Raw genomic sequence first — 14,213 nt, forward strand, 5'->3', positions numbered from 1 at the left:
AATTGTTTATAAAAAGGTTGTGCATAGATACATCCTCTTTGTGGGCGCCAGTCAATGAGCTCGCTCCGTGCGATTCTGCCGCTCCATCCGTCGCTATCCGCCCGTCGCTCCCAATGAGCGGTCCCGGCGGCATCACTGGATTTCCGTCAACACCCCGGCCAAAGCAGGCACGGATGAACCGCTTTCATCGCCAGGATTAGCAGCTGCCCGCCAGGCGGCGATTACATATAAATTGACCCGTTTTATCTCCAAAGATATGTGGCCGATTAACATCTCGCAGGAGTCCGGATTCAAAGATTCCAGCCGAGGTCTTTCGCCGCGTGCTGACGTGCCGGCGGCCGTGAGAGCCAGGGCAGGAGCCTTTTTTTGGAAGCGATCCGCGATCTGCAGCTGGAAACGGAGGCGAATTAAATACACCTACTGTTTTTGTTTGCCTTGTTTGGAGAAACAAGGCACATACACACACACACATTTTTAATTGTAATAGATATTCGAATATATTCCATCTTTTGTGTTTTTTCAGAAGGAGTATTCAAACGTGACTTTTGGCCAGTGATGACAGCCTCAGCTCTGGCTGGACAGTCAGTCAGGGCCCTGGCTAACATCTTACTGTTGGCTCGTCTTTGTACAAAAACATGTGCTATGTTATGCGTTCCCTGTTAAGCCTGGCTACAGCAACCTTTCTAGCCTCTATTGAAAGGCCTACCGCCTTGTTTACAAGGATTTACAAAGCACGCCTCAACTAAATGCCAATTTACATCATGGGGATTTAGAATTTAGCATTTTGCTTTGCCGCAGATTCAGGAAACTCAATTGAGATGCATGAGAATGGTCGTATTCACATTTCAAATACGTTTTCTTTTCGAACTAAATATGCTTATAATGTGCTTTTAAGTCAAACAAGCAGTCAGTATGAATGCAAGGTAACCTCGTTGTTGCAGACCGGATGTAAACTTCACGACAGCGAGTTTAGAGACTTGGTAGCAAGACGGGCACAGCAACGTTTCTATTCTTGCTAGCTTTCAAGGTTATGACAAATTCCAAATGAGTAATTCAATTGGAATCTCTCAGAAATAATCTGTACATTGTTCCAAACTCCTGCAGGGCAAGTTCCTGCCTCGCCCTAAGTGGGGCGGAGTCTATTTACCTGCTCAGTCTGTCTTGACCTGCTGGCCCCGCCCCGTTTCTCTGGAGGGCAGTTTGAGTTCATCTCTCCCATAATTCATCTGTTGCCAGTCAATCTATGGAAAAGAACCAGCTCATACCATGTGCTGGAGTGATCAGAATGAGATATGATACAAATGATATAAATGATATAAATAATATTCTAATATTCAAGTGAGGGCCCTGGCAGGTCTTTTTTATTTTATTTTTTTACCTGGTTGCACAACAAGTTTTCAAACAAGGATAATAAAGCTTGACTGATGGCACCTCACCATCCATAGAGTGTTGTCATGCTAATTAAACGGTTCTATACTAAGTAAACAAGAACAACATTTCATTCATCCCAGTCACTCTGGGCGTCTCCACCGGGGGGGAATGAGGGCGTTTTTGTGCGCCTCTGTCAATCACATTAAGGTCGTTGGACACATTCGTCCTGAGCAGGAGTGCACGTCGTTACGAAGCCACGCTGCTTTCCCAACTGGTCGCCCTTGGAGAGGGACGAGAACAGAATGTGAAAGTCGCTTTTCAGCTAATTCCAAATGCCTCGCACCGGGGTCTATTTCAGGCCAGTGTATCGCTCTGCACCGCCAGGGACAGCTGAGGACTCGGAAGCCATGTTGGCAAAATTATACCAGAGATGCAATATGGTACCAATAATTCACAGAGTACAAAGTAAGAGGGGCGCTGTTTTCAAGAGTTATTTATTCATATCCAATTTATTAAATGACATTAAAAGGACACCACCTTTTTGCAGACGTCCCAGATTGTCGCTGAACTTGTAGAGATCTGACAAATCTGCAATTAATGTTATTGAAATACATTTTTTTTATGAACTGTATCAAAGCTATAGTCGAGCTGAAATTTTCACTTGGACGGTTGTTTTGGTACGAGTCACGCTGAACTCTCACTCCCGTCTTGTTTTCTGCCTCATTTCTCGTACCTTTCTTCCTCCCCTCCCCCAGTACACGGAGGAGCTGCTCCGCCAGCAGCAGTTCCTGGAAGTTTACCTGGAGGGGACCCGCTCCCGCAGCGGGAAGCCGTCCCCGGCGCGGGCCGGAATGCTGTCCATCGTGGTGGACACGCTATGCGCCGGGGCCATCCCTGACGTGCTGGTGGTGCCGGTCGGCATCTCCTACGACCGTATCATCGAGGGCAACTACAACAGCGAGCAGCTGGTGAGCACTTGTTGTTCTGTTGTGTGTGTTTACGTAGCTGGCTGGCTTGGATTGATTTTTTTTTCTTAACATTATGTTTGTATTTATTAAAATAATCATCTTTTGCCAATGATTTGGGTGCCGCTTGCTGTGCCCTCGTGGACCTCCAGGGGGCCGTGGCCCCACAGGATGAAAGTCGGTGGTCTGCAGTATAGGATGCAAGCGTTCTGCTGCAGAGTGCATGCTGGGATAGCTTTTTGGTGTGGAGCCAGTAGTTGATGTGGGGAACATGTTGACCTGGAGTCACCTTTATGGAACGGAACGGCATCCTTAAAAGCAACCGGTCTGGCCAAGATGGATGACTGATAAGAGTCCCTCCTGCCATTTGTGCAGCCAAGTGATCGTTTGTTTGTGTCGCGTCGCCAGCCTTCAATCCATTGTGCGTTTGAGATTAAATGCAGTTGCGCTTTGCACACACACCGATGATAAGATCAAAAATGTAGCCGAAAGTTGCGAACACGTCTGAGTCATGGCTTTTGGCCGCTTTTGTTTCCAGGGGAAACCCAAGAAGAATGAGAGCCTGTGGGGCGTAGCGTGCGGGGTGTTCCGGATGCTGAGGAAGAACTACGGCTGCGTCCGAGTGGACTTCACGCAGCCTTTCTCCCTGAAGGTAACCGGGAGCCTGTCTCCCCAAAATGAAGCTTGATGAAGCAGATGCCCTGCCATGCTTCATATGGTTTCAACTCTCTCAATTGTTTGATCGCAAAAATGTTGAATGTTCCAACGGCCTCTGCCTTCCAAGGAAGGAGCCTCATCTGATCTCTGGCCACATCTGCCACACTTAATAGTGGGAGAGATGTTTGGTTGGTTTTGGTCTCTTCAGGGTTTGTTGACAATAATAAGCCAGTAATAATAATAATAATAATAATAATAAGAAGAATCTTTAATTATCACGCAACACGCCACACTACAACACACACACACACACACACACACACACACACACACACACACACACACACACACACACACACACACACGCACACGCGCACTTTGGGTGGTGGCCGGTGAAATGGTTCCTCTGCATATGACCCGTCATGGCTTGTCCTTCCTCCGGGGGGGCAGCCAGGAGCAGTGGGCAGCGTTCCTTGACGCCCGGGGACCTGGTGACGAGTGTCTATCGCTGGTCACATCATGATGCTTCCCCCCCCGCGTAGGAATATCTGGACACTCAGAGAAGTCGCAACATCCCTCCTCCTCTGTCCCTGGAGCAGAGCCTGGTGCCCACCATCATCTCTGCACAGTAAGCGTACACACACACACACACACACACACACGATACTGTGTTATATTAGACTGGTTAACACTTGCTGTTTGACTGAATGCATGCTGCCTAATATTGTTCAGCGTTGACATGTTGAGGCTCGCCCGCTGCAGCCCTTTGAACCTGCCCACTCCACCGCCTTGACTGATCCTTCTTGTCTGGCACCGTGACGTGAAACAGCGCTTTCTCCGTTGAATAATGAGCGTTCCAATGAGCGCCGCAGGGGGACTCACCACTGGATTTACCACTACACCCCCGCCTATAATATGAATAACAGTAATAAATATATACTTATAAAATAATAAATTAAAAACGTAATCATATCGACAGCGTCAAGCCTCTTTTCAAGGACGTGAGAGTATGGGACTACATTCTAACGTACCGTCACTACTCTCCTTCCTTTCCCTCCTCTCCTCTCCTTCCCTTCCCTCCTCCTCCTCTCCTCTCCTCTTCCTCGTATGTGTCCGTCACGCAAAGCTCCAATTGCCATTTCTTTAGAATGATTTGGGGAATCTTCAACCCTGGCAAGTGGTCGAAAACATTTGACAGAAATTCCTCCCAGAAGAGACACCGGGTGGGAGAAAGACCGACATTTAAGAAACGTTGGCTTCCTGGCCTCTCCTTCACGTTTGGCCTGCTGAATAATATTCCTGAATTTGATATTTTAAATACTGTAGACGGCCTGTCTTCCCAATATCGTGGTTTGTTTTGACTTCGCTCCGCTCTCAAAATCTCAGCCAAATCAGTATGTTGGCATGGCTACGCATCAGCGGCGACTTAAAAAGAAATCCATTACAGAAATCGGTTCGAGTGGAGGCAAGTCCGACGTTGCAAACTGAGTTGACAATTCTGTCTGATATCTGGCAATGTTAAGGCTACATGCCACAGGTTTTTTTTAAATGTTCAAAGTTCTTTTTTTTTTTTTTAATAATGGAGTGGATGCTAAAGTAAACGGGATCACTTTTTTATACTGTGGTATCAAATTCATTAAAAAGAATTTCACTGGTATTTTAATGATTACCAAATTCCTGTGATCATTGCATTCCTAATGTGTACACACACACACACACACCCACACACACACACACACACACACACACACACACACACACACACACACACACACAGTGACCTCTAGTTGACCAGTGCACCCCACCTCGCTCCTCAACTAAAAACATCATGAACCCTTGGATCTTCACCTCTGGTTCATGTTCTCCCTCCTGTGCCTCCATGGGGGGGCATTCAAGGACGGACGGAGCCCGTGTGTGTGTGTGTGTGTGTGTGTGTGTGTGTGTGTGTGTGTGTGTGTGTGTGTGTGTGTGTGTGTGTGTGTGTGTGTGTGTGTGTGTGTGTGTGTGTGTGTGTGTGTGTGTGTGTGTGTGTGTGTGTGTGTGCGCTTGTGTGCTTGTGTGTGTGCGCCTGTGTGTGTGTGTTGGGTCACTTCAGGCCAGCACTGTCCCTTCACAATAAAAGCACCTGGACCATCGCAGTGCAGAACTGTGGTCCGGGTGCTCACAGGGGGATGATGTGTCAACGTGACACAGAATAAGTGTTTTATTGGGGAGTAACGGGTTCGTTTTACGCAGAAAACAGCAGGGTTTTGTTTGGGGTTGACTGAGGTTCCATCGCCGTGAAGATCTGACCCGAGTAGTGTCGTTATTGTCCGCATGAAATATCGCAAGAAAATCCTTGACAGTTCATCACCATATCTGACGTGGTTGCGTGATCCGGTGTCCCTCCTTTCAGGCCGGACGCCGCGCTGTTCAACCACCAGCAGGAGGAGCAGCTGAGCGGCGAGCTGCCCGACGAGCTGTACCGGCGGCAGGTCATCGCCAACCTGGCCAAGCACGTCCTCTTCAGTAAGGAAGACCCTTTCTAGAAAGCTTTTTCTTAGCTTTCACCGACGCTGGGGAAGAGGTGGCGAGGGCACCGGCGGCGGTTTGGCGACATTCGTGGGATCTAAAGTCACAGCGTTTCATGAAGAATGACACGTAATGATCGTCCTGAACATCGGCTCGGAAATTTTCGGCATTTTGGAAGTGTTGTAATCATTGGCCAGAAGTGATGTTTTTGCAGATGGTCCCAGTTTCTAGTTCATTGCGTGGACACGAGTTGATAAGAAGTCGAAAAACTCCTTGAGATGATTGGACAGTAGACGCACAGACACTGTACCATGGCGTAAAAACACCTTCGGCCAAAACATTAAATGCACAAACATGTGTCCGTACGAGCGCCTTCCTTCATCACTCCACCACCAACATCATCAACACCACCCCTCCCCCATTTCATGGGTGTTTAGCGTTTAAAACCCACTATCATTAAGGTCACTGTGAGTCTTGATCGCACTGGGTTTTAAATGCTTAACTGTTCTTTAAGCATCTGTCCTGCTGCTGCCTCCAGCACAGACACAGAACCCTAGGTGTCATAGATGGCGGCGTGTCCAGATCATCGACCAACCAGAAACGGGGACGTATATGCCCCAAAAAAATAAATATATTAATTAATTCAAGTTCAAGAGATTATTAAAAAAAAATACAACAATTAGACTTTAAGAAAGACATAAAGACAATAAATTTTTCAATTTTGTGGCTCAGGCTGTCACTCAAAACGTGACGCTATTTACTGCAATTTAATAACAATTATAATAATAACAATAATAATAAAAGTAAAATGCAACGCAGTTCAAGAATATGAGTGGCCACGATGTCACTCTGGTTTCTTTGTGTATTATTCAACGGAGTGTCCGTTAGAGCCCACGCAGCCTCCGTGCCTCCCCCGAGATTAGATCAGAGTTAATCAGTGCTCTGGTATGAAGACATTAAAGGCCAGTCCCACCGCAGAGCAACACTTAACTCAGCTGACAGATGGAGGAATAACGGATCAATCAGACCTCAGTTTCCATCTCTCTGTCTCTCTCTCTCTCTCTCTGCTGATGAAGCAGGGCTCTGTTTTTTTTCCAGTTGGGTTTTCTCCTCCTTAACAGGCACTTTCCTCTCATTAAGCGGATCCTCGCTGTGTCTGCAGAACACCTTTCCTTCCTCCCGCCGCGTCGGACGTGCACTCCCCCCACGCAGCGGGGGATGATGGGAGTGGTTGTCAATGTCTGTTTATTGTTGTTGTTGTTGATCGGCTTTTTGTTGAGGAATCAATAAAGCAAGGGACCCGGTCAGTCGCCCGGGGCGTTGTGTCCCGGGGTAACACCGCAAACCAGTTCTCCCCGGTCTGTCTCAGCTGCATTCCCCCGCACAAGCCTTACCCCGGCCCCGGCCAATGGGCTCGCCTGCGGCCGGATGGCATGTTGTTTCCAGCCAATAGCGAGGTGGTGGGGGTGGAGGAGGAGGAGGAGGAGGGTGGAGGAGGTGCAGGGGGTTGGTGGAGCTGCAGTATCAATGGTGCTGCTTGTAAATGTTTTACACTGATCAACCTGCAATGTGTTTAAGATGACCAGGGTGGACGCGTGCGGGCTCACACACACACACACACACACGCACACACAGGAACACATGCAAACACAGAAACACACATCTCTGTGTCATTGTGAATTTTCCATTTATGATCTTTATTGTTGCGAGAAAATAATATGATAACAATATTGTAAAAAATATGGATTATTATTATCTAATTATTACATTTTTATAATTACTATGATTATCGTATTTTTATTTCGCCAATGATCATGAAACAGTCATTCTATGCTTTCAAATAAAAGAATGTTTTAAAATTTGGATTTCAAAGATAAAGGAGGCGTTATAGGGTGGTTGTAATTAGATGTAATTATTTGCTGTGAGCCGGTGTCACATGTTGAAATACACGTTGTGTCTTGTGTCATGTGGAAGAATTCTAAAGAATTGTTCCCATGCTAGGTCTGTGTAGGCCTAGGTGTGTTTAGGTGTGAGCCTGAGAAGATTTTGCACTTCGATGCTCGTTTTTGTCGTTTTTTTATTGAGACAGAGATTTTGGTGATGGTCTTGTTGTGTTCCAAGTTGTTCTAATTGCTTATTTCCATTGGGGGGGAAGTAAATAATGCTGAGATGAAATTGTGTAGTTTTTATTGTTTACATTTAGTCATTAGCATATATACTGTGTGTGTGTGTGTGTGTGTGTGTGTGTGTGTGTGTGTGTGTGTGTGTGTGTGTGTGTGTGTGTGTGTGTGTGTGTGTGTGTGTGTGTGTGTGTGTGTGTGTGTGTGTGTGTGTGTCCCACCCCTTGACAGGTGCCATTGGAACCAGATGATCAATGTGATTCACTTCACCTGTCACTGCTTTAATGTTGTGGCTGATCTTTGTATAAATACAGTTAAATAATATCTTTACGGCTGCATTACAGTAGTAAGTGACAGTCTTCTGATCGTCACTGACTGTTGTAGATTTTCTAACCTGCGTTGTCATAAAATCTACATTACCAATGACTCTCAAATATGTCTTGTGTGGAAAAATGGAAGCACCAATAGTCATGTCCAGGATATTTTCAAATGATCAATATTGAGGTGTTCTTCAAAAGGTATTGTGATATTTACATTTTGTCAATAACAAAATCGCCCAGCCCTCGTCCAAATTTGAAATGTTGTCTTCGTGTCTCCCACAGCGGCGAACAAGTCCTCTGCAGTGATGTCCACCCACATCGTGGCCTGTCTGCTCCTGTACAGACACAGACAGGTGAGTGGGGCCACATCTCTTCATCAGCCACCCCGACCCCGACCCCACCCAGACCCCACGGACCCCGTCCCCAACCACCCACCCGTCTCTGCTGCTGCCAGGGCAACCCTCCCTCCGCCCGGTCCCCGACCTCATCACGTTTCTCTGTTTCCTATTTCACTTCCTCTTCTCTCTAACCTTGGTCTGCTGCTTTCTGCCACTCGTGCAGACTCGTCTTCAATCCAAGGTGAAAGGGATCCCCCCCCGTCCCCCCGTCCTCCCTCCCTCCCTTCATTCATTCATTCATTCATTCATTCATTCTCTCCATCTGAACTCCCTCACACCGCTGTGCTGGTGAGTGGCCCGCCACTGCCCCCTGCAGGCGGATAGATGCAACTCCACTTCTCTCTCTTTCTTTTGAGTTGACTTTTTTTTTTGTTAACCCCCAAAAATAATTTCAGATAATAATTTGATAATAATAATCCGTTTTATAGCACTGTCATATCGCTTTATAAACAGACTTAAAGTCAACAGATGTGCCTTCTTTTGTGTTAAATCACTAAATAATTACACTAATAAAGGTGCGGAAGTTTTTTGGGTTTTTTTTATCATTGTTCAATTAAATTTACTTGACAATCACAGTCATTTGATAGGATGAGTGAAGATTGCTCTTGAGTAATTGTCGGATCTATTTTAGAGTTTTTTACACTTCCTTCTTCCTCAAGAATTTTGTGACTAACACAGCAGATTGAGGCTTAACCTGTTCCCTGGACCCTTCTCCGCCCAGGGGGTGGTGCTGTCCAAACTGGTGGAGGACTTCTTCAACATGAAGGAGGAGATCCTGTCCCGGGACTTTGACCTGGGCTTCTCTGGGAGCTCGGAGGACGTGGTGATGCACGCGCTCCATCTGCTGGCGAACTGCATCAACGTGACCAGCAGCTCCACCCGCGGTGGCGAGCTGACCGTCGCCCCCGGCGACACGGTGCCGGCGCTGTTCGAGCTCAACTTCTACAGCAACGGCCTCTTCCACGTCTTCATCGCAGACGCCGTCATCAGTACGGAGGGGCGGGGCTTGTCTGTTGAGTTTGATATGACAACCAGATCGGGGAAAGGAAATACCTAACCCTGGTTCTCAACATGGGGTCCGGGAACCCCCAGGGATCCTTCCGGATATTCCAGGGGATGCCCAGAAAAAATGATTAATAGTTACATTTCACCGTTATTTAATTTCTAAGATGTTAGCACCGTATCAGAAAGTCCAATATCGACTGATGGATCCTAGTTAGACCATTATCTCCCTCCCTAGAGTAGAGACACTAAATCAGATCTAAAATGAAAGACGCTGAATATTCACGCTTTCCGTTCGTGCGTGCGTGTTTGTTTTGCAATAATTTCCGGTTCATTGAAAGTATTCAGCGTCGGTGACCTTCTCGTTGGGTTTCCCAGCATGCAGCATTCTGGCCTTGCAGCGGGAGCTGATGGCGGAGGCGGACCAGCAGGGCGGGGGCGGCAGCAGCTTCCTGCTGAGCCAGGAGAGACTGATCCGCAAGGCCGCGGGGCTCGCCAGCTTCCTCGCCAACGAGGTCGCCGTGGCGCCGGTAAGAGAAGAGCGGCAAAATATTCACGTTCAAAATGTGATTTGTTTTTTTTAAAGCAGAACTAGGGGTGTAAATCCTTCATGTTGCATTTATTTATTCATTCTTCGGTTTAAAGGGTAATTCCGCCCTGGTTCTTTCCTCTCAAAAATAAAACTCTTCCAGTGGTCTCCAGAGACCAGTTTGTTGCGTATATTATATTAAATATAATATATAAATATAGTATTGATTTAATATATGAATGCCTTTTTGTATATTCATTTGGACTGTGATTACTACTGTGATTTGTCTTTTTACTTTTTCCTTGTCTTGTTCCTCTATATTGTGAAGCACCATCAATTTTATGAAAAGTGCTTTCAAATATTATTATTATTATTAATAATAATAATAATAATAATAATAATAATAACAACAACAACAACAACAACAACAACAACACAATAATATTTATATATTTTTTTAATTATTATTATTATTATTATTATGCTTCTGTACATGTTCCATTCTCTTAGATCGCTTTGTTTAACCAAATGCTGACATGATAATGGCCAGTCTAAAAAATAAAAAATAAAATAATAATAATAATAATAATAAAATAAAAATACAAATAAAATCAGTGTTGTATATATCTCAGCTCTGACGCTGTCCTGTCTCCCTACAGCCGTGTCAGACGATCTACCAGGTCTTCCATGACGCTGTGAGCCGGCTCATCCAGTATGGCGTTCTCTACGTGGCAGAGGTCAGTTCAAGGGACGGGAAACAGGAAGCGGAGCTCTTATTTTGAAGGCCCGTATGAATAATGACGTTTTCATGCCACTGTGTGGTCCCTCCCACACGGCACGACAAGACACTGGGACGCGTTCTCAGTCTGTTATGAAGCCTCACGGACCAATGCAGCAGCGGTGTCTCCCAAACCGGACCCTTGTAAAATAAACACATTTCATCCTTCATCTTCTAGTATTTTTACTTTGATCACAGTTTTCATGTGAAGAAATAGAAATAGCCTTCACAAGCTCCTACAGGCGTCTTCTTTAATTCACTTGTTGATGCCAATGGGGGAAAAAAAAAGAAGATAAACGTCAAATAGTCGTAACGTGTGTGTGTGTGTGTACGTGTGTGTGTGTGTGTGTGTGTGTGTACGTGTGTGTGTGTGTGTGTACGTGTGTGTGTGTGTGTACGTGTGTGTGTGTGTACGTGTGTGTGTGTGTGTGTGTACGTGTGTGTGTGTGTGTGTGTGTACGTGTGTGTGTGTGTACGTGTGTGTGTGTGTACGTGTGTGTGTGTGTACGTGTGTGTGTGTGTACGTGTGTGTGTGTACGTGTGTGTACGTGTGTGTACGTGTGTGTGTGTGTACGTGTGTACGTGTGTGTGTGTACGTGTGTGTGTGTCAGGAGGACCAGGAGGAGCTGAGCCCCAGCCCCACGGAGGAGCCGTGGCCCAAGAAGTTCCCGGAGCCGCTCTCCTGGAGGAGCGACGAGGAGGACGAGGACAGCGACTTCGGGGAGGAGCAGAGAGATCGCTACCTGAAGGTGCAGCTTCTCACTCTCATCGTCGTTGGTAGTTTTTTTTTGTGTTGTTGTCTTTAGTAGTAGTAGTCCAGCTTGTGAGGTTTATTGCACATGACAGATATATCCACCTTCTAGTTTGTGTTTAGGTTTGTATACATTGACCATTTTTCTCACACATTTTCTGTGGTCATTTTTAGGTTTCTATTTATTGTGGTTTATTGTGTATTTCATATTTTATTGTACTTAAATGTTGATTGTTAGTTGTATTGTGTATTTTTTCCATACTCTTGTTAACTTCAAGGTTTATTGTATACTGCCTTTTATTTTCTGTATTTTATTTGATTGTCTTATTGTTATTGCCTTTTTTTATGTGAGCTGCGATGACACACTATCAACAAATGTCTGTCTATCTAGCTATCTGTCTGTCTTTCTATCTGTCTGTCTTTCTATCTGTCTAGCTATCCACGCTACTTGCTTTCACACCGGGGTGTGTGTGTGTGTGTGTGTGTGTGTGTGTGTGTGTGTGTGTGTGTGTGTGTGTGTGTGTGTGTGTGTGTGTGTGTGTGTGTGTGTGTGTGTGTGTGTGTGTGTGTGTGTGTTCCTCCAGGTGTCCTTGTCCCCGGAGCACCAGGAGTTCTTCGTCTTCCTGCAGCGGCTGCTCAGCCCGGTGCTGGAGGCCTACAGCGGGGCGGCCATCTTCGTGCACAGCCTGAGCCAGCCCATGGACGAGCGCGAGTACACGCAGCAGCTCTTCAGATACCTGCTAACGCGCACAGAGAGAGGGATCGCGGCATACGGTAACCATGGCAACACACTGGGTTTCTTAAAGGGGGATTCCACCAAGGGTCTAACGAGACATCGGTTAAGAGTCTATGGGGATTTCCGATTTTTTTTTTTTTCCCCCTCCGTTTAAAAAAATAAAATAAAAATTATGATCCCGTCCACACCAAATATCTTTTACTATATTTCCATCCACGCAACGTAAAAAAAAAAAACACTTTAAAACGCTCCCATAAGCACGTCAGGCCAGTTGGTGGGCAACGATATGTCATAAAACTTGATGTCAGCACAGAAGAAGTTTAGGACGCGGCCCATTTTGAAATCTGAAAATCTCCTGCGGCCCACACAGACCTTTAATGGCGACATATAAGATACGATCCAAGCCCCCGGGAGAGTTTTAATCACTTAATCAAGACCTAACCCCCCCTCGATGCGTTGAATGAAGGGGATTTTCCTGGAACTGCTTCCTTGTTGATCTGCTGGGATTCCGCTCTCCTTGATTAACCCTTTGTGGTTTCACTCTCCACCTCACACAGTTTGAAAATGAAATGTAGCTGGAGTCCTAGAAGAGTCCTCCCTGTACCACCGCCGCCACGTTACCCATCATCCCTCTGTTCTCTGTCTCAAGGTGAAAGTGCGACGCATTACCTGGTGAAGAACACAGTGAAGACCTTCAAAGAGCTGGGGGTGAGAGAGAGAGAGAGAGAGAGAGAGAGAGAGAGAGAGAGAGAGAGAGAGAGAGAGAGAGAGAGAGAGAGAGAGAGAGAGAGAGAGAGAGAGAGAGAGAGAGAGAGAGAGAGAGAGAGAGAGAGAGAGAGAGAGAGAGAGAGAGAGAGAGAGAGAGAGAGAGAGAGAGAGAGGTTGACCGCACTCTCCCCCGCAGGTCCTGAAGGAGACGCGGGAGAAGCAGGTGACGTCTCTTGAGCTGAGCACCACCTTCCTACCTCAGGCGAACCGCAACAAGCTGCTGCAGTTCATCCTCGGCTTCATCCTGCTGTGACCCCGCCCGCGGTCGGAGCGACTCAAGGGCTTCTCCTGGCTTCTCCTCACTCATCCCCGGTGCTACTCTGTGGAAAGCTTTACCAGGAAGTGCCTTCACGCGAGAAAAGAACAACGAGTGTTAGCACGACATGTCTCCAGGCCAGAGGTCGGAACCCAACCTTGCAGCTAGTTTAACCTTGTGAACAGTCCCCCCCCCCCCGGGAACAAGTTTTCCTTTTAATTTCAGTCAAAGTTAAAGAAACCAACAGCGCTGCGTTTGAGATCATGCCGGGGGCCGCCGGGGGGCCGGCCAGGATATCGCCCTGTCAGCGCGTTCAGAATCAGCCTTTAAAGGAAGGACAAGTTAAAGGCTGATTCTGGTCTGACGTCCAGGGCTGAGAACACTGACTTTGGCGCTCGGCCCTCCCGAGAGGAGGCGACGCCGCATCCCATAATTAGTGTGTTTAGTTGTTGATTCGGGGGGAAATATTCAAGAGGAAAATTCACAAATAATCTGCGAAACGTTTCACAATTTCACGTAGAAGAGTGTGTTGTATGTGTGTGTCGACATTTACCCCGCTCTGCCCCGTCAACCCCAGCGGAGCCAGGCCGGAGCTGGTCGCTGGTCCTGCTCCACCTGCCCCACCTGCGCCCGCCAGTCCACCTTGTACGGAGCACGGCCACACCCTGGGCCCCCGCTTTGTCTTTTCCGTTTTTTGGGGGGGGGGGGGGGGGGGGGTTTTCAGGAACGGCTCCGGTTTCCTTCTTTTGCATGTTTTTAACGGCGGCTGGTCCTCGCTGCCGGCCGTGGTCTCCACTCGCGGCGGCTGAACGTGGAGCTGTCGGCGACTCGCACCTTCCTCCACCGGCTCAGGAGGAGACGCTCGGCCACCGCCGGAGCGCTCCCGCTCTACAGACTGCCGAAAGGGGACGGTCCCCGGCGGCTCCCCGGTCCCCGCCGCTCGACTCCGGCTCTTTTCTTTCTCGTCCGACTCTCACTTTGCTGCGTTATTTCCGTCGAACGTTCAGGTTTTCCCGCGGCGGGCCGCTTCCCCCCCGCGGCGTGTCTGGGC

The 14,213-nt window shown here is 47.3% G+C and overlaps 1 protein-coding gene across 1 annotated transcript in view; it reads left to right on the top strand.

Annotated features, from left to right (window-relative positions):
- Window positions 1-13,818, top strand: part of gpam (glycerol-3-phosphate acyltransferase, mitochondrial) — a 34,695-nt gene extending 20,877 nt beyond the window's left edge. The window contains exons 10-21 of the mRNA XM_080021045.1: window positions 2,127-2,339; window positions 2,875-2,988; window positions 3,536-3,621; window positions 5,389-5,501; window positions 8,227-8,297; window positions 9,064-9,331; window positions 9,723-9,874; window positions 10,533-10,610; window positions 11,263-11,400; window positions 11,987-12,176; window positions 12,788-12,846; window positions 13,043-13,818. Coding sequence (XP_079877171.1) covers window positions 2,127-2,339; window positions 2,875-2,988; window positions 3,536-3,621; window positions 5,389-5,501; window positions 8,227-8,297; window positions 9,064-9,331; window positions 9,723-9,874; window positions 10,533-10,610; window positions 11,263-11,400; window positions 11,987-12,176; window positions 12,788-12,846; window positions 13,043-13,159 — 1,599 coding nt within the window. The 3' untranslated portion in view covers window positions 13,160-13,818. The remainder of the gene's footprint in view (window positions 1-2,126; window positions 2,340-2,874; window positions 2,989-3,535; window positions 3,622-5,388; window positions 5,502-8,226; window positions 8,298-9,063; window positions 9,332-9,722; window positions 9,875-10,532; window positions 10,611-11,262; window positions 11,401-11,986; window positions 12,177-12,787; window positions 12,847-13,042) is intronic.
- The last annotated feature ends 395 nt before the right edge of the window (window positions 13,819-14,213 follow it).

Source organism: Zeus faber (assembly GCF_960531495.2).
Source record: "Zeus faber genome assembly, chromosome: 20".
In the NCBI taxonomy this organism is placed as follows: Eukaryota; Metazoa; Chordata; class Actinopteri; order Zeiformes; family Zeidae; genus Zeus; species Zeus faber.